The sequence below is a fragment of the Peromyscus californicus genome, unplaced genomic scaffold (genome assembly GCF_007827085.1).
Source record: "Peromyscus californicus insignis strain IS unplaced genomic scaffold, ASM782708v3 Scaffold_9__1_contigs__length_137607984, whole genome shotgun sequence".
Lineage (NCBI taxonomy): Eukaryota > Metazoa > Chordata > Mammalia > Rodentia > Cricetidae > Peromyscus > Peromyscus californicus.
The window spans coordinates 118,758,998-118,782,789 of NW_026294617.1; the positions used below are offsets into that span (position 1 = coordinate 118,758,998).

Below are 23,792 nucleotides of genomic sequence, written 5' to 3' on the forward strand. Positions count from 1 at the left end.
CCAAAAATGGAGAAGAGCAGAGGAATACAAACAAACAACAAAATAAAAACAAAATGGGGGGATGAAGGGGGAAAGGAGAGCTCATAAGAAACAAAACAAAAAGAAAACGCCACTGTAAATGAGACTGAGCACTCCCAGCCTGGCAGGCTTGAACCCCTTTAGATTATACAGTGGAATTTTTAGTTACAAAGTGCCAAGTAGCTGCAGAAAATGTTTAAGAAACTAAATGAAGACTAGGCAAGCAAGGTGAGATAGGAGAAAACTGTACATCTGAAGTGAAAGAGGCATTTGTTTCAGTGAAAAAAAATGCAGAATAGAGACACAAAATAGTAGTCCATGCAGGAGAACTGGCAAACGAAGGTTAACATGCTGGAGAGAAGGCTCATTTAATACTCTATAAAATAGAGCTGAAGAATTACAAAATTCATAAAAACAAAGGGGAAACCATTGAGTTAAGCAGCACAGAAATTAAATGACTCTGTCTTCATGGTATTTATACCATCTGTACTTTATCAATGGTTTCCTGGCTATAAGGAGTAACTATTTGAGGCGGTTTACATAATCTTGAAAGTAGAATTAACAGCCAGGGCTGGGGGCACACACCCATAATCTCAGGACTCAGGAGGACAAGTGGGTAGACTGGGAGTTGACGGGCAGCATGATCTACAGAGAATAATCTATCTCAAATAAATAAACAAGGAAACTAGCACATGATACTAGCAAAATTTTACCATAATAAATACAAAGCCATCTTCGTAGTGATACATCAGGTAAAAGCTTAAAGCTTTCCCTTCTGTTTCTGTAATATTTAGGATCATTCAATTGTGATAATCAATCCACATAATCTAGAATTCTCTCATTGCCTAGTCCATGGGCTAGCAGCCTAAGTCTCTCCTGCATTACAGATTCTAAGGATTAGGATACGGATATTATTCTGCAGATTCCTTAATTAGGATTCTTTTGTGTCTCCATGTTGGGTGATAATATCTATTCAAGAGGTCCTGAGTTCATTCTTAAAACTGTTAGTGACACTGATAACAGAATGAAATCCTGTTGCAAAAGGGTATTTTTTTTATAAAGTTAAAGTTTAAATAAAGTTTTATTTAAAAACTTTATAAAGTTTTTTTATAAAGTTAAAAATTAAAGAATGACTACTGGTCTAGGAAGCACAAAGTGAGGTGGAAATAAGCAAACAAGCAGATGTGTAAAGTAGCCCTCCTCTCACAGAGTTAGGCACTCGGGATGAGGCAACCTTTGGTATACTATATGTCCACTACTCTTGACAAGATGAGAGAAGCATCACGAGAGCACCAGGCAGCTGAGAGGCAGCTACAAAGCACTTAGTTATCCACTTGGAGGGAAACCTACCACAATTATGAAAGCATATTCACTTTACAGATGCACAAGCATTGCTCTGTGAGTCTGTGGAATCCTGCCTAACAAACAGCTCTGTTTCTTTTCTGGCAATGAGAGGTCTTCTCTAGCGAACACACTGGCAGCAGCAGCAATGTCAGTGGGACAGAAACAACAGACCTCCAAGACACTCAGCCATTAAGTTAGACTTGGAAACAGAATTTTACTCACATTTTAAGATTATATCATCCAAGAACCTGAACATATGTTTAAAATTTAAAAACTGATTCCAGTTTTTGATTTCACCAATGTTTTCTTCTCTTTCTGCACATAAAATTTCAATCTAAATCATATGCACATTTTTTTAAAAAAGTTGAGTGTGCAGATAAAATTTACAAGAATTTGCTATAATTTCTATCTGAAGTGTCACGCAAAGGTCTGTGTGCTCAATGTTTGGTCTCCAGCTTGCTTTAAGTATGAGCAAGTGGGAACGTTAAGACATGGGGTCTATCTAGTAGGAGCTCTGGAGGTCACAGGGAATGATAAAATATAAATATAAAATATAAATTAAAATATAAAATAATAAAAGATAATTATAGGACTCTCAATTTCTAGTTTCACTTCCTGGCCATGAGATGAACAGTTATGCTCTGCCATGCACTTTCACCTCAGTGTGCATCCATAAGCCCAAAGAAAGAGGACAAGCAACGACAGACAAACCTCTAACCTTGTGAGACCAAACAAAGCTTTTTTCTATATTAGCTGGCTATCTCAGCTACCTGCCATAGAAAAATGACCAGCATATGTCTGGAATATTTAATTATTGTAACTCTGATTCTAAAAAGAGAATTTTATCATGTGCACTGGCTATAAATTATAGATAGATAGATAGATAGATAGATAGATAGATAGATAGATAGATACATATAGATATAGATATATAATCACTATTCCAATATTGTCATTTCATTTAATGGTTAGACATCTATTTTCTATAATGTATACATCTGTGTACACACATGAAGAAAAGAAAACAAGTTGTTATAAACCAATGTTCAATATTCTATATCACTGAGTTAGCAACACACATAAACACGTGTGTGTGAACAAACACAAATATACACATATATTTGGCTTAGTTAGGCTGAACTAATACATATGGGAAAGACTTTAACTAGGCTTAATTCAAGAGCTTTAATATTGAGCTGGCAAGATGGCTCAGTAGTTAGAAGCTCCTGTACCCAGGAATAATGATCTGAGTTCTACTCCCAGATCTAGTGAGACAACAGGAGAGCATTTATTCCTGACAGTTGTCCTCTGACCACTTCATATCTGCCATAGTACATAAGCATGTAGCACATGAGAGACTGTGCTCACACATAGAGAAATGCACACAAAAATGAAAATAAATACAAATTTAAGAGTTTAATGTTGAGTAAAGAAACCACCTTGTTTCTATATCCATACCACCCTGAAAGCACCCAGTCTTGTCTGATCTTGGAAGCTAAGCAGGGTCAGGCCTGGTTAGTATGGAAGACACCTCTCCCTCCAAGGAATGGAGAGATAGCTCAGAGGTTAAGAGCACTGACTGCTCTTCCAGAGGACTAGGTTCGATTCCCAACACCTACATGGTGGATCACAATTGTCTGTGACTCCAGTTCCAGGGGATCCAACACCCTCACACAGACACATATGTGAAGGCAAAAACACAAATGTATATAAAACAAGACTAAATAAATAAATAAATAAAAGCTGGGTTACAGTTTAGGAAAAAAAAAAGAAACTGCCTTGCATTCCTGTATAATGTCAAATAAGTAGGATACAAATAGTAGTATTTTATTATATAACATATACTATACAGAGATATGTAAAATACTCCAAATGTTATATAGTAAATGTGTACATATACTTCACAGAGAAGAAAATCATATTATATCTTAATTCTTCAAATAGTTCTATTATATCACTTCTTTTTGAAAAGGGAAGAAATAGAAAGAGAGGTCTCCAAAAGTAACTTGAAAAATACTATGTCCACGAATATGTACATAGATGAAGCATAAAAATTTCCCACTGTGTTAGGAAAATAAGTAACCAATCAGTCATAAGGTATGAGCACCATTCCCTTAATAATACCATTACTACTCTGTTCTGCTCCAATGTTTATCTCAAGCTCACATCTTAAGACTAGATATTTTAGCCATGATGCTTAGACTGTATAACTTTTTCATGGATCTCCATCTCTTGGGAGCCTCTTTTCTATGCTGCTATCCACTTATATTTCCTTATTCAACTAACGTTTACTTCACATGTTAAGAATTTCAGTAGCATGGATTCTAGAGGCTCACAAGTCTGAATTAGAATTTGGCTTCTCCATATACTAACTAATTAACTTAACTGGGTCTATATCCCTAAATTAATACAAGGTTATATTTCTAGTCCAGTCAAGTGGTACATATTTTTTTTTGGGTCAACCATGATCTGCATAAACAATGATGATATTATAAGATTAAATTCCCTAGTGGTAACAGAGCTACATTACTTTGTGTAAAAACATGCCTTTATGTTCACATGGCAATAAAAATGACTAGAGATGCATTTCTTAGACTATATCTCCATCATTAGTGATCACATGGCTTTTTATCTAATGTGACTACTACAAATAGTTAAGAGGAACACATTTATAAAGGATAATCTCTGGATTGGACAACCCAGCCAATCTAGCAAGAAAAGCAATACTATTAACCATTCTAGGACACCATCAGAAGAGAAAGGCAACCATCAGTAATTACTAGCTACAAACCCTGTTGGCTACAGCAGTGACCTGCCTGCAAGATATACTGGTGCAACGGTGGCAAATGTTATGGGAGTCACCAACAACTTTCTGATGGAGTTTACGGCCCATTCCATGAGACTGAATCAACATTGGACACTACTGAAGTGGCCAAGGATCTCAGGCTAGATAAGTCATGGGCCTAGGGGAAAGCCTACTATTATTATTCCACCAGAGTAAAATATTAACAAATTACTCCTAATGACATATTTCTATGCCCATAGATAACTATGTCACTCCACTCTCCTAAGAGAAGTTTCTTCTTGCAGTAGATGGGAATTAACACAGAGACCCACAACTGGACACTATGCAGAGTGAGAGACTTCAGAGCACTCAGTCTTAAATGGAATGTTTCATCAAACCCCTTTACTCAAGGCTGAGAGATCTATGTGGAAAAGGAAGCAGAAAGATTGTAAGAGCCACAAGTGGTGAATAACTCCAAAGAAACAGTGTCTTCAGCACAACAGGACTGATTCACATATAAAGTCACAGAAACTATAGCAGCATGCATAATTCCAGCCAGACAAAATCCTAGCACCAAGAATAGGAAGTGGATACAGGGTCACACCCCTAACCAAGAAACTATTTGCAACTGATACCTACTGACAAAGGAAAAGTCAGTTTTCTCCAATGGAATGTCACTGGGTATATCAATCACATTCCAGGGCAGATCCCAGGCCTAAGAGTTATTGTCCAACAACAACAAAAAAAACATAGTCCATGAATTTTTTATGGGTTTTTGCTTTGTTTGGGTATTTTGTAATATTAGTTTTTTGTTTTGTTCTTTTTTTGTTTTGTTATGTTTTGTTTTCTGTTTCGAGAGAGAACAAGAACAAGAAAGAACATGAAGTTGGGTGGGTAGGAAAGTAGGGAGGATCTGGGAGGAGTTGGAGAGGGGAAAACATAATCAAAACATAGTGTATGAAAAAAATTAAATAAAAATTAAGAATTCTTCCTTGAATTTGTTTTTCTCTAGTATTTTATTGCAGCAATAAGAAGCAGATACAGAGAGAGAAGCCAAACATTGGTGGTGGGCTGGGATATAGAAACAAGGTCCTTGAGGATGGTAAAACTCTAGAACCGAAAGCTTTTTACATCAAATGACTGAGCATCCTGCTTAATGGGTTGGAGAGACTCTGGGAAGGATAGGAAGCGAATACAAAGGAGTACATCCCACCCCCAAGTAAGGTACATCATTTAAACTGCAACATTAGTAGTAAAAGGACAATGTCATGACGAAAGATACCTAGACTCTAGGCTGAGATAAATGAGAAGGGCTGAGAGGTAAAATGAAGGAGGCCTGGAACCATAAACTAGAAGAATGTTCCATAAAGTGATTGCATTTGAAAACATAGAGACGTGTTTTGTTTGGAGAAGAGCTGCTCAGAGGCAATGCTGGAGCTAAGGCTGCAGCAGGGGAGCAGGAAGAGAGAGAGGAGTCAGGTGGAGTTTAGAAACTGTTCATATGAAGCTGAGAAAAGGAGATCTGTAGACAATGGGAGGTGTTAGACTATTGCATCTGGGCAAAGACTAAAAGCAGCATTCAAAGAATAAAGAAAGGTAACAACAGCTTCATAAGATGAGGTAGGAGAAACTAAGTTCAAATCAGTTACATTTCCAAGAGCATCTAATTCATTAATACCAGTGAGTTTCACTACTTGTACTTTAAAAAAAAAATACCACACTAAAGAGTTACAAATACTGTAGTTAGAATTGCTACTCATGAATTAAATCATAAAAATAAAAAAACAGTTTGACCATCAGAACCTGGACAATTTTTAAAGTCCTAAGTACTATCATTCTGCTTATCGTGACTAACATGGCTGCACATGCATAAGTTGTTCTCTGTTTGATCTCAAAACCGAACTATGAAGGTAAATCCGAGACTGTCAGATGAAACGAAACAAGTCCAGAAGACGACACGCAAGTCAGAATCCGAGCCTGAAGTCAGACAGTCAATCTCCAGTCTCTAAGGGGCCAGCAAGATGGCTCAGTGAGGGAAGGGGCTTGCCACTGAGACTGAGTTCAATCCTCCATAACCACAGAGTGAAGAACCAGTTCCTACAAGTTGACTCTGACTTCCACATGGACACCATGACATGTGTGCACCCACACATATTCATATACGCCCTACCTCTCTCTAAAATAATAAAGCTCATTAAGGAAAGTAGTTTTCATTAAAATTACTTCTATCCTTAATTCCACCAACCTTCCTCTGTGGTCTACAAAAGAACCAAGCACTTTTCTTAGCCAAGGAAGTGACCTGGATTTGGAATGGACATGTTGGATTTGCATATGTTCTTGCTGAAGGTGACAGTCCCTACTATCAGAAATTCAACCTTTCCTGAACAGATGACACAGACCTCAGCCTGAAACCTCAGCCTGCAGCTGAACCGCAGCTTTCCTTCTGTGCAGATGTCGGGGGTAATACTTTTGCATTCCGTAGCCAGGTCAAAGTACAGTAAGGCTATCCTCACCAAAAACATTTAATGTTTCTAACTCACTCTTCATCAGGATGTCTGAGGGTCTGGCTTTAACCAGACACTTATATTAGAGAACAATAAGCTCACTGTCTGTATGGCAAATGTTATCAGGAAGTCCCACAGCTAAGATCTGACACCCAAGGGCACAGAGCCTTCTTGTCTACTGCTCTGTAAGGAAGGTGAAACAGACATTCCCCTCAGAACACATTTCTTTGGAATTCGTGTTATATTCTTCTCCTACCAGCAGAGGGAGACCTGATCCACTTCCCGAGCTCTGAGACTGCTCGATCAAGTCTCTCAGGGACTCTCCAGGAGGAATGTAAGTCTCATCCTGCTCTAGCCCAATGCTGTACCGAGGCCTGGCTTCTTGTCTTTTATACCTAAGCATGGACGAGGAAGATAGTATTAAAAACTTAAATGCAATGACAGATACAAAACATCACAGAAAAACAACAATCATGGAATTTAGCAACAAACACAAGATCAAATGCTATTTGCTACCCTTGGAATGTTTTTCATTCAATCATGTATAAGTTTTCTTTTCTATGTCTGTCAATTACTATACAAGCAGACTACATTCTGTTAGTATTTCCAAGTAGCTCTAATATCTGTTTCCTAGAAACATTTCCTTTATGTTCCCTAGGTTATTAAATATACAAGTTTTTTCATTTATAAAAGTATGCAAGGAGACTCTTTCACATACGAAAATGTACAAGACAATACAATAACCATGACATGAAGTTAAACTTTAAAACATGCTATTGTAATGTCTTCAAAATTTTATTTTAATCAACTAATTTATGAACTTATAAAATATTATGGTTGAATATTAGGATTCTCAAATGATATGGACATTTAAACCTCTATATTTCACAAAGTAGAAAATAAGTTCTTGACTAAAAAACTTTTATATAACTAAATTAGTTTATCTTAATGTTTGCTCTATAAATGTTATAATACTAGAGGAATCTTTTCGTCAGGAAATAAGGAATTACTGAAAGCACTCAGACTCCCATACGGTTTCTTCTTTGCTTAGAATTAAACCCAAGTCATAACTAGTCACTAAATTTTCCATTTATCCATGTTTCCTTACGGATGAAAAATTTATCTGAGTGGTTGTGGTGTCTGAAACAGAAATGAGACAGCATCTATTTATAGCTTCACTCAGGTAAGTCTTTGTCAATGGTAATAGACATTTTCAGATAAACCTACAATCCAGGGACAAAGAAGGCCGTGATACAAAACCCGACAGGCAACAGCAGGAAAAAACATCCATGTAGGGATCTCACTATGCAGGCAAAACTCCAAGAATCTGTCTAATACTTACCTGAAGTAACAGAACAAAATTATGAGGACCAAGAGTAAACTACAGACAGTCACAGATATAAGTAAGGCCTTGTGGTGAATAGGTCCATCAACAAAATCTGAAAAAGAAAGCCACAAAACAGCACATATTTTTACTCAAAAGGGATAAACTCTTTCCCCAAAGTTGGATTAAAACATGATAAGCAAACTACAGAAAAAAACTTTAATATGCTATGAGAAAATCACATGTATACTTGGCATAGCCATATCTGAATGGAATGGCAGAAGTCATAAAGCTAGCACAGCTGCTTGTCAAAGATCTAGCAGAGCTGAGTGGCATGATGGCTGCCATTCCACCTTTGGTTTTCATCCCCACCTGTTACATACTTGGAACACTTTTAATATTTGTACAATTTGGGGATGTTGGATTGATGGAAAATTCCTTATGAATCATTTATGCCTTCTCGCAGGAATGCTGCTTTTAAGTTTCCCCAGGAAAGTCCTGAACATACTATTCCCTGGTTTTTAGGAAGATATCCTTATCTACTTGAAGGTCTTCTTTACACCTTGGAGGTTGTGACACATAAAGAAGCCAGAGGTCTCTTCATGAGGCTATGTGACATTCTTGAAACATCTGTCCCTGTACTTACACAGGAATAAGTTATTCAAAACAAGGTAAACTTTAAAAGGTCAACAAGATTTGGTGGGCTAGAGGAATTGGCCACAGTTCAAATTAAAAGTCTTTTCCCACTGTACACTGAGACAAATATGTGGCATACAATTCTGCCCTACATAGAAACATATTGATAAAAGTATGGTGTGCAAAGATGATAAAAGTATGAGATGTCAGAACCTCCCTCTCTTAGAAAGTTAGCACATACAGAGTCACAGTAATGTCATATGACCCATTGGTCATATGTTGTTCCTTAACAAGAGATTGCCAGGACTAGACATATAGACAAATGTTATAAAAATATAAAAATTGTGTTATGCCAGAATTTGAATAATAAGTGTAGCAGTTTTGGCCTGAGGATTTTTATTGGGCACTCTGACCAAGAGTTATTAATATAATAGTATTAAGAGTTAATAATACACTACTTGGGGCATGGCAAAGTGCCCAGAGAAGCTTGAAGATTTTGTTTTGGTCTAGCGTCCTTGAAGTAACCAGCCTGAGTACAGGATGTCATATGCCTCTGGATTCTTAAAAATTTGCTTATAGGGTTAATGATTAAGAATGATAACTGTTTATTAATGTGGTCAAAACTTGAGGAAAAAAATGATTGGAAATGGTAACTCTGTTCTGTCATAGTTTATTAATGATGACTAAAAATGAGCAAAAAGTGAAACACATGTCCAAACCCAAAAATGATTATGTTCTATGTTTTGGAATATCATTAATGTATGCCTGCTTACTAAATTCTGTATAAATAAAGAAACACTCTGGCTGCTAGTCAGTCAGGCTGCAAGAGTCTCCCAACCACCATGGCCTGGCTTACTTCCTTCCCCTGCTGACTCCTTACATCCTCTGCTGGGACCTGTCCCACTGGGGATGACTCCCATATGCTTCCTCTGTCCATCTCTCCTAAAATGAAACTAAGAAGTATCCCATGTCTGATTCCTCTGTCGCTACTCTTGCATCCACCCATCTTCAGACCCTGCCCTCATCCGGTGCTAGACTCTGGCATGTACTCAAAACTGTGTGCTTAGCTATGATGAATCCACTCAGCTCGATGGGTATCTCAACAGTCTCCTCTATGGAAGGAATTGACCTGACAGAGAATAAACCCACAAGAGAAATATGAGGAGCAAATGGGTCCCTGAGCCTAATAGCTAAGCAGGAGCTCATGTGATCCCAGAGTCAGGTGGTGGGTTTGTAAGCTCTTCTCATCTAGCATCTGGAATATTCTTTGGAGAGGAAACAAAAACAAATCTATATTCATTATAACCAAAGCTGCTTTCTGATGAATGCAAAGCATAAGGGCTCCTCAAATGTTGTACATTATATCAATTATATTGTACAATTATATTAATTTGTACATTATATTAATTATATTTTTGGCCTTAAATGCCCTTTAACAAATATACCTTAATTTTTCAAAATGGAAATAAAATATTAAAATGGAAATGTCCGATGCAAAGACTGCTCAGTGCTCTTAAGCTATGGATCATTAAATATTGCTCATTTTGTATCAACTCAAGTTCTTGACAAATCAGATTGGCTTAAAGCAAGCTTTCTCAAATGTCATGTGAAGGTCTTAAGAGATCAATGTGTGTTTACTGACTTCAAGCCCAGAAATATTTATTCAAAATATATTTTTGTAACCGAACATCCCAGGTGATTTTTATTCAGGTGGCTCAGGGATATTTAAACAAAAATGAGTTAAAACCAAGCCCAGTCATACAATAACATAATTAGCAGCTTTAGGAAAGGTACAACAGGTCCCCGAGAAAAGTGATGACTGCTACCTAGCTGAAAAGGTAGGATTCTAAGGGATGACTTGGACCAGTACAAGAAGATGTTTTCCCAGCTGTACCCATATATAAATAGACATATTCAAAGTTTGGCAAGAGACTTTCTCTCACCCAAATGTGATTTTTGCAATAAAAAGTAGTATATGCTCCATGAAAAAAGTTAAAGGACCAATTGACTAAAATAGATGAAATCATTACATCTTTAACAAGTAGTATATGCTCCATGAAAAAAATTAAAGGACCAATTGACTAAAATAGATGAAATCATTACATCCTTAACAAGTAGTATATGCTCCATGGAAAAAATTAAAGGACCAATTGACTAAAATAGATGAAATCATTACATACTTAACAAATTACTAACAGGAGCTGCACATGTGCCATTACAGTTTCATTTCAATGAACAAAAATGTTAACCAAGAGTATTTCACAAAGGATACGGTATCATCTTGTAATTGGATTCTTTTCTCTTTATTTTATGGAGAAAGTATTACTATATAACCCAGGCTAGCTCAAACTTCAAATCATTCTGCTTTAGCCTCCCAAGGGCTAAGATTACAATACTTGCCACTATGCTGGCTAAATTATTTTTGTATATAATATTGTGAACATTTCACACAACAAGTTGTTTTCAAAGATGACACAGTACCTTACATAGAAACATCCTAATTAGAAACCAACCTTCTGTTGTGACATTAAGAAATTTTGTTATAATGCAGATTTTCTATAACATATACAATTATGTAATGAATACACACACATCTTTGATTATGACAGTATCTACTATTCTTAGATGTCAAACTATTCAGAGGGCAGATATTACAAATCTTCTCATAATACTATCAAGTATCCTTTAAAAAGACCAAACATTTTCTAACTCATTATCAATATAATAATTTTAATTATTTTGAAATAATTTCAGCTTTTGACAAAAGAATTCCAATATGTCCTTCACTCATAATTCTCATTACTTACATTTTGTCATGTGTGTTATAATTCTCTTGCTCTCTGATCATCCCTTACACAAAACCGTCCTCAGATGCATACATATGTACACACATTTGCATTCACATTTCTTTCCCATTATGTATTTTGAGTGCCTGTATTAATATAGACCATTTGAGGCTGCAGGACAATGTTGCTATCCACCTTTAAATAATTCAGAGTTCTTATTACAAATAATAAGAACAAGGATACTGTCTCACAAATAGTTATATAACTGTAAGAACTGAGATAATAACAGTTGAAAATAAACTTACTTTGCAATGTTGCATAAAATGCTTGGATCAGTTATTGTAAACTCTAACCAACAGATCTTTAAACTTTTTCTTGACAAATCTGATAACAGTTACTGATATCCAAAATATGTATTTAGCACTTATGATCCATATACTACCTGCAAATATGAATGAAAGTAGGCTGCATCTCAAGAAACTAAATGAAAATCATCAGAAAGTAGCTTTTTTTTTTAAATTATCCAGTTCAGAATTGTTATAAATGCCCATAAAAAAGGAATATAGAAGCTTGAACCAAAGAAGGACTGTCCAAAAAACCATCGCTAACAGGAGTAAAAATTAGCACATATATTGTTTGGAACATATTGCTTAATAAATATTAAAAATAATTGATAGGTCCTTAAAAGTAAATAGGCTACAACTGTATTAAGTTTCTTTCTTTTATGTCCTACATATACATGTAAAGACTGGAATCTTTGCTTATACTAGAAAACACAGCTTATATTCTATTTCCAATTTTAAGGACAACTCTACATTTTTAGGAATCCAAAGAGAATATTCCTTTACTAAAATTAAATCTAACCACAGGATCACAATGAATTTCCAACACATGAACCTAGAATGTTTTCACTCTGATGCTATAATTTGGCTAAAACTGTTTCTCTTTGCCTTTTTATGTAGATGCAGAGCCCAGACTACACTGTGAACTGCCGACCATGTGTTTATTACTCATTACATTTCTGACTTATGACAGGAATAAAACCACAAGGACCTAAGGAAGTCTTTCTTCACCATCCAGCACTGTACTTAAGGCTAGCATTATTCTGTATTTTCCTTTTCTTTCCCGCAATAACCCTCTTTTGCAGTTAAACCAGCTGCCTACTTCTCTTGGTTCATGAACTGTGGATTCTTATCAATAAACCTGTATCCATTGATCATATTAGTCTTGTGTTACTCTGTTACTGTCTGTACTTGGAGTATTAACACGAATATTCCTGGGAGGAAACCCTTCCAGACACCCATGAAGAGAAGAGGATCACCTGAGGCCCTTCTGGGATAGACCATTTCTATCTATGCTGTCCCTTCAACTTCTCAGGGAGTAGAACCAACTGAAACTCTGCAGACAAGTGGGGATCCCTCTGAGAGACAAGTAAGGATTGCCACCCATTTCATAACAAAACTGAATCCTGTTACACTTTTTATACTGCAGTTTTTCATCTTTAAATGGGAACGTCCATTGCAAATAACTCATGGGGTTGTAAGACTCAAATGAGTTAGTTAATGTAACATTTAGTATAATACCTGGATACATTAGTCATTTTCATTTTCATTTAACATTTTGTCTCACCCATTTAGTAAATTCCTGTTCATCCTTGATTCTTGTTCAGGGGTCACATCTCTAAGGTTATTATGCTACCCTGTCATTTGATGCAGAACTAGCCCTATTATGTTCAGCCTCATAGTCCCACTGTCTATGTACTCTATGTATTCTGGAAGCCAAAACAAGCTATATCTCTGAAAAGTTGCCTTTTGTCATGATATTCTATACAACAACAGAAAAGTAACTAATACAGAAATCGGTAACAGAGAAGTAGGTTTGTCTCTGTGGTGAACCTGACATGATGTTTTTCAGAGAGATGTGAAGGACTTTGGAACTTCAGACTGGAAAGTGCTGTGAGCAGAGCTCAGTGGGCCATTCTTGTGAATGCTTGGAAAACAGGAATGTCGAGAGTAACATGAAACAGTGGAGACAAATCTCGAGAAGTTTCAGAGGGTCACAAGGATGCAAATGGCAACTGGACCAGTGGTCATTCATGTGATATTTTGGTGAAGAATCGGCTGCATTCTACACGTGCTGAGAAATTATTTGAGGCTGAATTTAAAAGAATGGGCTAATTTTTATGACAGAGGAAATTTTAGGCAGAATAACATGGAGTCTGTGGCATAGTTATTCTTGATTACTCTTGTGCATGTCTACAATAGAAAAAGAAAGCAAATGGGGCAAAAGAAAGTTTAAAATGTGCAGTTTGGGGGAGGAAAAAAAAGTACTAAAAAACTTGAGATTTCAGCCAAGCCATGTGCTGAAAGGAATCTATCACTATTCCTGAGAGCATCACCATGGACAAGAATCCTCCTGTGCTACACTGTAACAACAGGAAAGGTGCCCTGGAGACAAGATTCTACCAGGTTAGAATCCCAATTTCTGAAAGGAGAGAGCCCAAGTGGTTCCCTACTCCAAAAAAGCAAATATCCAGGGATACTTTTCAGTGGCCTCAGCATACAAAATCTGCTACAAACATAGCCCAAGGACATTAGGCTCCATCCTTAGCTGGTAGCACAACTTCATGTCCACACTTTACTTCTTTTCAATGCATGAAAGATATAATATTGAGGATGCCATGGACTCTTCCACCACGATTTCAGAGAGTGTCCAAGACTAGGCATCACAACAGAGTTAAAGTCCCTGTGAGGAGGCTGCAAAGGCTAATGCATAAAACTGTGAAGATGACACTTATGTTTCCATGGAGACTCCAGGCTATTGGAGATGCCAGAACAGTGGGATACCTGCCAAGAAGAGCTGCATATGGGTGTCGAACCAACCCAAGAAAGGGAGATACGCTGCATGTTGCAAAGCTGGAGGGGTAGAGTCATCCAAGCCATTTGAAAGAGAAGCCTGGTGGCTTTTGTTCCGCTGGAGTTTAGTCTTGCTGTACTATGCTCTGATTCCTCCCTTTTTGAATGGGAATGCATACTCTATGCTGTGGACATTGAAAGTATATAATTTGGGTTTGTTTGTTTGTTTGTTTTTATACCGGGTGACAGTGAAAAGACAGCCTTGGGTTTCAGAGGAGACTGGACTCTTGAACATTGTTGGGGTTGCTAAAGAACATGTAAACTTTTGAAGTTGGACTAAATGCATTTTGTAGCATGAAATCACCATAAGCATATGGGGGCCAGGGGTGTGATATTGCCTTTCGAGTGAGAACACTTCCCATAAATACCTCCTACAATCTCACGTATTTAAGTACTCAGTCCTCAGTTGGTGGCACTGTTTGAGAATGTTAATAAGGAACCTTTATAAGTTAAAGCCTTGATGGAAGAAATGCTTCACTGGGGGTAGACTGAGTTTTGATAGCCTGACTCCACTTCCTTTTCTGTCTCTTTGCCTCTGTCTCTGTCACTCTCCACCCTCACCGCCACCTCTCTAAAACTTTAAGTTAAAATAAGCCCTTTTTTTCTCAAAGTTGCGTTTTATCAGGGTATTTTACTACAGCAACAGGAAAGTTACTAAACCATCCTTAATATGATTTGTAACCTATCTCTATTAGTGAGATACTCATGACCAAATGTAAGTTAATATTTTACATGTTAATTCTTACATCTTGTGTAAGCAAGCAATACTTATGCAAGCAATATTTTCTTCATTTATTTCTGTATCCACAACACTTAGGATATTGCTTGAAATAGAAATAAAGAAAATTGAGTTTCTTATGTGAATTTCTATGAATTAATCTGAAAAGCTTGAAGGCTTCAGTGGGATTTTATTACGAGTGAGTGTGCAGCACTACGTGTTCTCTACCTCCAGCAGCACACTCCTAAGTGTTCCAAAGAGGAGCTTTCTGGGGAGAGGTGTGGAGAAGCAGAATGACAAGGACCCTAAGAATGAAGCTATATACAGCCACTAAGCCAAGATCTGCTTGCATATTTGTTGAATGACATTCATGATGTCAGCTTGTCTCAGCCCTCTACTCCAGCAGTGGGTAATGAAACAAATTAAAGGCAAAAATAGCCAAGGTGCCAATGAATTTAGCAAGGAGAAAGAGTCCAGTGCTCGTCCTCAGTAAGCTAAAGCCCCTCTTCACCTGCCTTACCTCTGTTCTTCAGCGGAGGCAGAGTAGGATGAAGGTCTTTATTGCATTCATTCCTTTCTGTGCAGCATTCGATTGATCTTCTTTGATGAGGGATGGGAGTGTCCTAAAATGGAATGCAGAAACTATTAGTGGGTTTCCTCTAAATTTCAACATCATATCACCTAAAATTTAACAGATTGTCACTAGAGAACACATTTAAAGTTCTAATAATTTTGCTCAAAATCGAAAATGTTACTTTCCATCATGAAATTTATTTCAAATTATCACGTACCATTACAACATTTCCATTTCAGTATAAAATATTATTGTACTTGTAGTAAACAGCATACATTGAATAAAATAATCTAGTCTCAATTTAAATAAAAGATAATCTGGATTTTAAAGATGGTCTAAATAGAAGCTAAGTAAGATGTTAATAGCTCATTTAAAGACATGGTTTGAAAATGAAGAGAGAATTGGTTAGTAAGAATTTTCAACTATTTTACAAACTATTCAACATGGGATAGCCACAACAAAAGGATTATTTTATTTTGCTTGAATACTTTTGAAAATTTAGTCAATGTAGGTTACAAAGTAAATTCAAGTTATCTTCCTTACGCGACATTGAAAATCTGACCCTTCTAGTCCTAGACATCCAGAGGTGACAACAGGCGTCCCAGAGTCATCTTCTTCTATCATTGTGAAGCAGTACCCATCTGTGCTAAAGACCAAACAGGTACATCGAGAGTGAGAAAAAAAAAAAAAAAAAACAACACACAACTTAGGAAAATAAAATGAACCTAATATCATTGGCTTCATCACAAACAGAAAAAAGTGACTGATTTTTTTTTTTTAAGACTACAAACTGTTGAGGACATCTCAATATTTGAATCTATGAAAGTGGATGCACCAATCATTAAAAACAAATGTGAAATATAAATCTAATTAATCTTATCAATAAATACCAGGAGTCAGATATCGGGGTAAAAACCTGAAAGATTAGAGAAGCAGGGGAGCAGCCAATAGTGACGTCTTACCTCTGTTCCTCCACCAGAAGATCTTGTCTCAGCCCTGTCTTACCACTTCCTGTCCCTCTCTCTACAGTCCTCCAAACCTCTATGGTTAGCTAGTGGATAGGTCTGCCCTCTGACTCCAATTGTCAGACCCTAATCAAAATATCACATAACACATAACACATATGGTTTCCCCTTCACTTAGAAACTCAGGGGAGAGAAGGATCAAAATTTCCATGTGTCATTGATTACCATTCAAAAGCATTTGCACTCTTAGCAAACTTATCTTGGCCCTATCACCTTTCCAGACAGACAACCTGAGGAAAATAGTACTATCCTCATCGTTTATGTGAGGAGACTAAGGGTGTGTGTGTGAGTGTGTGTGTGTGTGTGTGTGTGTGTGTGTGTGTGTGTGTGTGTGTGTGTGAGAGAGAGAGAGAGAGAGAGAGAGAGAGAGAGAGAGAGAGAGAGAGAGAGAGAGGAAGACAATGCTGGAAACTACGTCAGTGAATGCAGGGGCTGGCTCTCTCATTGGGCAGAGCCAGGCATGGTGGGGTCAGCCACTCCTGACAGTGGAGGCAGTGAAAGTGTGGGACTTAGTACTCTTCGTTGGGCTGGGGGCACAGTTAAGCATGGCAGCAAACACTGTTGGACATGGATAAGAATGGACAATAGAAAGAAAAGTTTTGACATAACAAAATTTAATGTTTCTCTAGATAAAATAATATTTAATTGTTCAATGATATTTATTTTTCTTACCAATAATTAGAAGAACATAATATTCCTATTTTACATATGGGAGAATTGACTTGATTAGAAAGTACGACTACTTGAGGTTGAATAGAAATAGTCACATCAGGCTTTGAATGGAGGTCCTCTTACTTCACTCCCACTTGTTATCTGCTATCCTGGGACTAAACTAAAAATAGTAACTGGTTTACACAGGACTGCATGCAAACTGCTATGTTCTTTTCATAAATCAGCACTTATATTGTGGATTCTCAATGTAAGTCACAAGCTGCCATCTGTGTCCTTAGAAATAAAGCATAAAGCCACATCTCCCATCCTCTTCTCATCCATATGCATGTGCAGTGTCCAAGACAAATATGACAATGGAGTTCTAAAAGGTCATGGGAACAAAGCTGTGAGAACAGTATTAGCCATGATTTGTAGGTCTGTCTACTCGCATTAGTGGTAGCAGCATTCTGCCATGCATTAGCCCTTCAGTTATCATCAACATCCTTATAATTGTTTACTTAGTTTCTAAGTCTCAAGTGATCTGACATGTCTCAGTTTATAAAAACTAGAAGGGCAGAGTTGGAACATACTAATGAATGGCTAGGAAGAGCAAGTGATATATCTGTGTTAGACTAAGGTCAAATGCATGAATAGTTGTAGAAGAAAAACTGCCTCTGAACAGCCCGTGCTCAAATTCTTTGGGGCTTCTTAGTCAACTCACTGAAACCTCAATGGGAGTGTAAAACACACAATACTGAAGGCAATAAATAAGACAGAACTTCATTCCAAACAATGTGAGTAAATACTACTCTTGTGAGTTTTTGATGTTTTTTTTCTATTTATTCAGACTATTAGTGTAAAGTATTTCTCATTTAGAATTCCTAGGCAGTAGAACAGTCAACATAATACATTATATCTGAGATGATTTAATGTATTGCTCAAAATCAAAGTGTATAGAAATGAGTATCAAGGTAGTTCATAAGAACAAAGACAAAAGAAAATACAAGGGAAGAAGAAAGGAGGAAAGAGAGAAAAAGAAAGAGAAAGAAAGGAAGGAAAGAAAGAAAGAAAGGAAAAAGAGAGGAGGAATAAATTTGTTGGCAATTTAAATACAAACTCTATGGAGAGTAAATCAAACTTTAAAAATATACAAATCTGCTTGCAGACCTGACACCTAGAAATACAAAGAAGGCTAAGAACAAGGCTTAGCAATTAAGAGCAACTAGTTTCTCTTCCAGAAGACCTGAGTCCAATTCCTAGCACACACATGTAGCTAACAACATCTGTTCCAAATATCAAGAACCCTCTTCTTGCTTCTCCTGGAATTGTATGTAGGTGTGGTACATATACATACATGCAGGCAAAATATCCATATACATAAAATAAAAATAAATGTGTGTATGCATGTATATATTAGGGATAGAGAAGAAGATAAAGGTATCCTGGAGAAAAGGATCACTATACCATAAGCCATAAATTCATGTAGAAATCAAGTATGTAGAGACTAAAAAAGGAGGAGAGAGCCATTTCATTGTTTATCATCTGCAACACAGCAAATGTAATTTATAAACAACACAGCAAATGTAATTTATAAACTTATCAACTTCACACTGGAGTTTCTGTCTAGCACAGGGCATTAACTGGAAACAGGCTGAACAAGTCCAGAAGCCTAAGCACCACTTGAGAGATTTTAACTCTGTAGCAAGCTCAAATGGAAACAAGCAAATCTTGAGAGTCCAAAATGGCCGACTCCGCCCTCCACCAAGATGTCTATTAGGTGTCATAAATGACAATTACCCTCCATCAGTTGGTTTTTTTTTTTTAATATTCTGATGCCTAGGTATTCAAGGCTGTGTCATCATTCCCATAACAGATGAAGTGATAAGATTAAAAATCATAAAGGAAGTCAAAGTAAAAATATTTTTAAGAAGTGAAATACATGGATGAATGTAGGATGAATCGTCTGGCTACAGAAATGATTTTGAATGAGAAGGGCAGTGGCACAGAGTCAATTAATAGAATTGTCAATTAATGTGATGACCTTCTGTGTCACAGAGAGGGAAGAACCAGTGACAAATGGACTGAAAATTGGGTACACTGCCTACCAAGAAAATCAGTCATGGATTCTGATATTCCTGTGGTTACTCAATAAAAATGCCAAACACTTGGTAAGTTAAAGGTTACATGAGGTCAAAGTAGTGATACCATTTGTTGCAATCCTTGGATAGATAGGTCTTCAGGTTCCTGTCTCTTTAAATTTGTACAGTATTCTAAAAGCAAAGGAATGTTTGAAACATCTAGAAGGTGGGAAGGAGACACTGCCTTAGATTTTCAGTGTCACCTAGTGAACTCATACTAGCAAGAAGGGGGTACCCCTGCTTTGAAGGTCTGAGGAAGTTAGTAGCCCTTTGCTGGTATGCATCTAGGAACTGCAAAGATTTTTAACTCCTCTCATTTCTATTCTAAATGGATTTAGAACAACCCCCTGGAACCCAGTTCCTCCATGAGTTATTGTTGAGGGAGAGAAAGCAATTTTACAAGTCATCTAAAATGACAGCAACAATACCTTTATTTAAAGGGAGGGGAATAGGGCTAGCAAGATAGTTCAGCAGTTATGAGCTCATGCCTCCAAGGATTAACAGTTTTCCTCACTGATCAATACATAGCCCTGCACATTTTTAAAGCTGTACCAAATTCTCAAATCCTTTAATTTCCTTTGAGTTTAAATTTCAATCAGAATCCATTTTAAAGGGCTGACTGACTGAGAACGCCCTGTCTTTGAAAATACCTATTTCACGTTCAAGGGAACAAGTAAGTTTTCAAAATTTGCAGCACAGGTAATCTTATGGTACACACAGTTTGTGCCGCTGCTGTTTGATCTTGTAGATGCTTCTCAAGTGGCCAAAGCCACATGAAGCTTTGTTCAAGGCAGCTCGTTTCATTTGTGGATCTCACTCAAGCATCAGGGACCAAAGGAGGCCGCATGAGGACGAGGCAGTCTTGGTTTGAGGAGCACATGGACTACACAGACTCTGACTCTACAGGAAAGAAATTCATCAGCTTCAGGCAGCAGCGACAGAAATCAGAAGCTGCCTAGTGTTCTCAGCTGACTGAGCAAGAGCAAGGAATGAGGAACAGTGGCAGTTTCCAAAAGCACAGATTCCTAAGGGTTTCACTGGTGCCCTCCCCAGCCTCTGAGATGAGTTGATTCCCACAGAGTCAGAAGGAAATGCAGTAATACTACTGTCCCCTTCTTTGTCTTTTCCTGGGGGTGTGTGTGTGAAGTTAACAGCATGGATGACAGTCTCAGGAGGAGTGCTGCCTTTGATTCGGTTCTCAAAAACAAATGTCTCTCTCTACACAGCATCCTTCTCTAGCACTTACACTGATGATTTAGGGATGGGCTTATTGTTCTATGAAGCACACATTTTTTAACACTGTCCCAATTGTACATTCACTAAGTATCTCACTACCCTGTGCAGACCCTATAATCTCTAAGAGCCCTTTAAAAGGACTCCTCTCTCCCAGTTTTGAACTGGTCAATCTGTATATTAATATTATTGTCTGAGAGAGATGACATTTTCTTTCTTTGCTCTGAAATCTTCAGTGGATAATCTGAAGAAGTCCAATTCATTTTGAATTAAACTGGACAGCAAATTGGTCCCATTTAGTCTTATTTCTGATGATGAGATGTACAAAAATAGTTATGCCTTATAAAATCCTCTATCACTGACTTGGAAATATCAGAGTAATGACAAAATCACAGGTTCTAGGGAAGGAGTCAACATTCTCGTAACTATAATTGAAATCAACACCTCCTACTAGAAAAGATAAACTCAATAAACCTTGGTTGTTAGTTGGACTGACCAACACTGGAAATATTGGATGGCTCTAATGACATTTAGTATGGCCATTAGCTTTGCTTTCACTCTTATGCTTCAAGATATACAGTTGGCTAGCATCCTGGAGGCAGAAGTAGGTGGATCTCTGTAAGTTCAAGGCCAGCCCGACCTATAAAGAGAGTTCCAAGCCAGTGAGGGCTCCAGAATGAGAGACTATATCAAGGAAGGAGGAGAAAGAATGGGAGAAGAGTAATGGAGAGGAGAAGGAGGTGAAGGAGGAGGAAAAAAAGATGATGATTGATGGTTTTTTTAGCGGCACTCTTACTCCCAAGGAAAAGTCACAAAACAACAGAATCTACTAACAAGAGTTTTATCAAGTCAAGGAGAAAGGGACAGATGTGATCAGGCCTGTGGAAGGACATGTGAGAAAAGAGCAGGGAACATGGGGCCTGCCTTTTAAGGGCCAGCTCACACCTGTGCACTCAGGCCCACATGCCTACTCCACGCATGTGCATAGAACACGTGGTTGCGCTGCGCGATTATGCGAACAGGCAGCCATGGGCCATGGGTTACCCAGGACATATGACTGGAAATGACTAGGCGGAGATGACTAAGTGTCCCACCAGGCACACACGACCATGGGGGCATGGTTGGAATTCCTACCAATGATAACAACCACAAAGACAATAACTGAAAACATATCTACTTCCACTTTGAAGCAGCTAGTGTCATTTCTACATTCTTTATACAAACAAGCATGCTAACTTATTATACCTAAAAATTGCCCATATAGGAGAATTTCTAATCAGAAACCAATAATTTAAACGTGGAAGTATTAAAAATCATCCCTGAAAGATAAATCAACAATAGCTATTACAAATGGATAGACACGTGTAATGGATTAAAGGAACTCGAGGATGGTCATGAGACAGGAACAAAAAAGTGACTATCAAGGGCCATATCTAAGAAGAAGGGATTTAAAAACCAGATGAAAGTATATATAGAAAAATCATCAGCAAATCCGAGACAACATTTGCTAGAATGGGAAAATGACACAGAGCATGATATGGTGAAAACCACCTAAGAAGAACTGTGTCAGACTTTGCAATTCTCAAGGCTAACGTAATGATCTGCAGTCCCACCAACAAAATCAGGAAGCAGAAGGACTACAGAGCAACATGACATCTGGAAGCATATTTAGAAGACAGACATTACCTTAAAGGAGAAGTCTCAATGGCTTTGCCTCTGACTTGTGATTATAGATACAAACAGTGTACTCATACTAATGTTATAATCAGTCATGATTCTTTTTTCTTTTTTTGCTATACAGGCCAGGCTGATCTTGAGTTTGCAACCATCCCCCTACATTTATTTATCTAGTACTGGGATCAAAGGTGTTCACCACAAATATGACTCAATAACTAACTATACATACTAACTAAATCCTCTAGCATGCATGCCATAAGCAATAGAAGTGACATGAATTTTGGTAGGAGACACATCCCTACCTTTGACCTTGTTGTTGTCTGGTAAAACAACCAAGAGTACTGAAGAATTTACAAACCTCTAAACTCCACCAATGTTTTCTGACAGCCTGTGAGATTTCACAATGGCTGTTAAGCATGAAGCATTCTTGGTTCTTGTCTCCCTTTTGGATTGCTTTCTCCAGGGTTGTGGAAGTGATGTTGAATAATAAATCTACTTGAGACATTCAGCTTGATGGAGGGAGGGAATTTTGCCTGGTACAAAGTGTGATATTTTATTTGTGTACCCCAATAAAGCTTATCTGGGGATCAGAGGAAAAAGCCAGCTACTATATTAAACATAGAGTTCAGGCAGTGGTAGCACACACCTTTAATCCTAGCATTCGGGAGGCATAGATCCATCCGGATCTCTGTGAGTTCAAGGCCACACTAGGAACAGAGCCAGGTATGGGGGCACATGCCTTTAATCCCAGCACTAGTTAATCATAGACGTCTGGAGGTCTGTACAGACAGACAGGAAGTGATAGAGCTATACAGAAAGAGGAAGTAATGTAGCCAGGCAGAGAGAGAAGTAAGATTGCAGGGCACAGAGAGGTATATAGGCATGAGTATACAGGAAGTAGCTCTCTCTCTGGAGGCTGAGGAGTTAGTAAGGTGAGGTTGGCTGTGGCTTGTTCTATTCCTCTGATCTCTCAGTTTTCACCCCAATATCTGGCTTTGGGTTTTTTATTAATAAGACTGTTTAGCAATTCATCATACAACAAAGCCTCAGGGTACACAACATATACCAGATTTTACCTCACTCATTAGATACTTAGAGCTGTTTTGCCTAAGAGTTCAAGAGTCAGGACAGTAAACTGTTCCCTGCAGGTCTGTGAACAGATTAAAGCAGAAATGGAAACTTGCATAGCAACTTGATATGATAAATTCATGTCTGTTGAAACTTACTAAAAAATTAAAAAGGACAAATAATTTACAAGCTTTTAAATGAATGGTTTTAATAATTAATCTTGAGTGTACTTTAGGCAAGTACTCATGCATAACTTTGTGTGTGCAGGGGGTATCTTTTAACAGAAAGGTCTTGAGAAGTATTGCCTTGGAGGGAAAGAATAGAGTATGGCCTCATAGAACTGAGACAAAGTCAAGTGCTTCTTCTTGGCCTTAGACAAAGAACAAAGGCAGTCCC

At 37.6% G+C, this 23,792-nt stretch overlaps 1 protein-coding gene across 7 annotated transcripts in view; it reads right to left on the minus strand.

Annotated features, from left to right (window-relative positions):
- Bmpr1b (bone morphogenetic protein receptor type 1B) overlaps window positions 1-23,792 on the minus strand; it is a 340,275-nt gene that overhangs the window by 25,445 nt on the left and 291,038 nt on the right. For 6 of the 7 annotated variants that reach the window (XM_052730762.1, XM_052730764.1, XM_052730763.1 and 3 more), the window contains 4 exons: window positions 16,148-16,250; window positions 15,551-15,653; window positions 7,994-8,090; window positions 6,908-7,046 (listed from right to left, as the gene is read on the minus strand). In XM_052730762.1, coding sequence (XP_052586722.1) covers window positions 6,908-7,046; window positions 7,994-8,090; window positions 15,551-15,653; window positions 16,148-16,250 — 442 coding nt within the window. The remainder of the gene's footprint in view (window positions 1-6,907; window positions 7,047-7,993; window positions 8,091-15,550; window positions 15,654-16,147; window positions 16,251-23,792) is intronic. The other variant, XM_052730769.1, reaches the window with a different exon arrangement.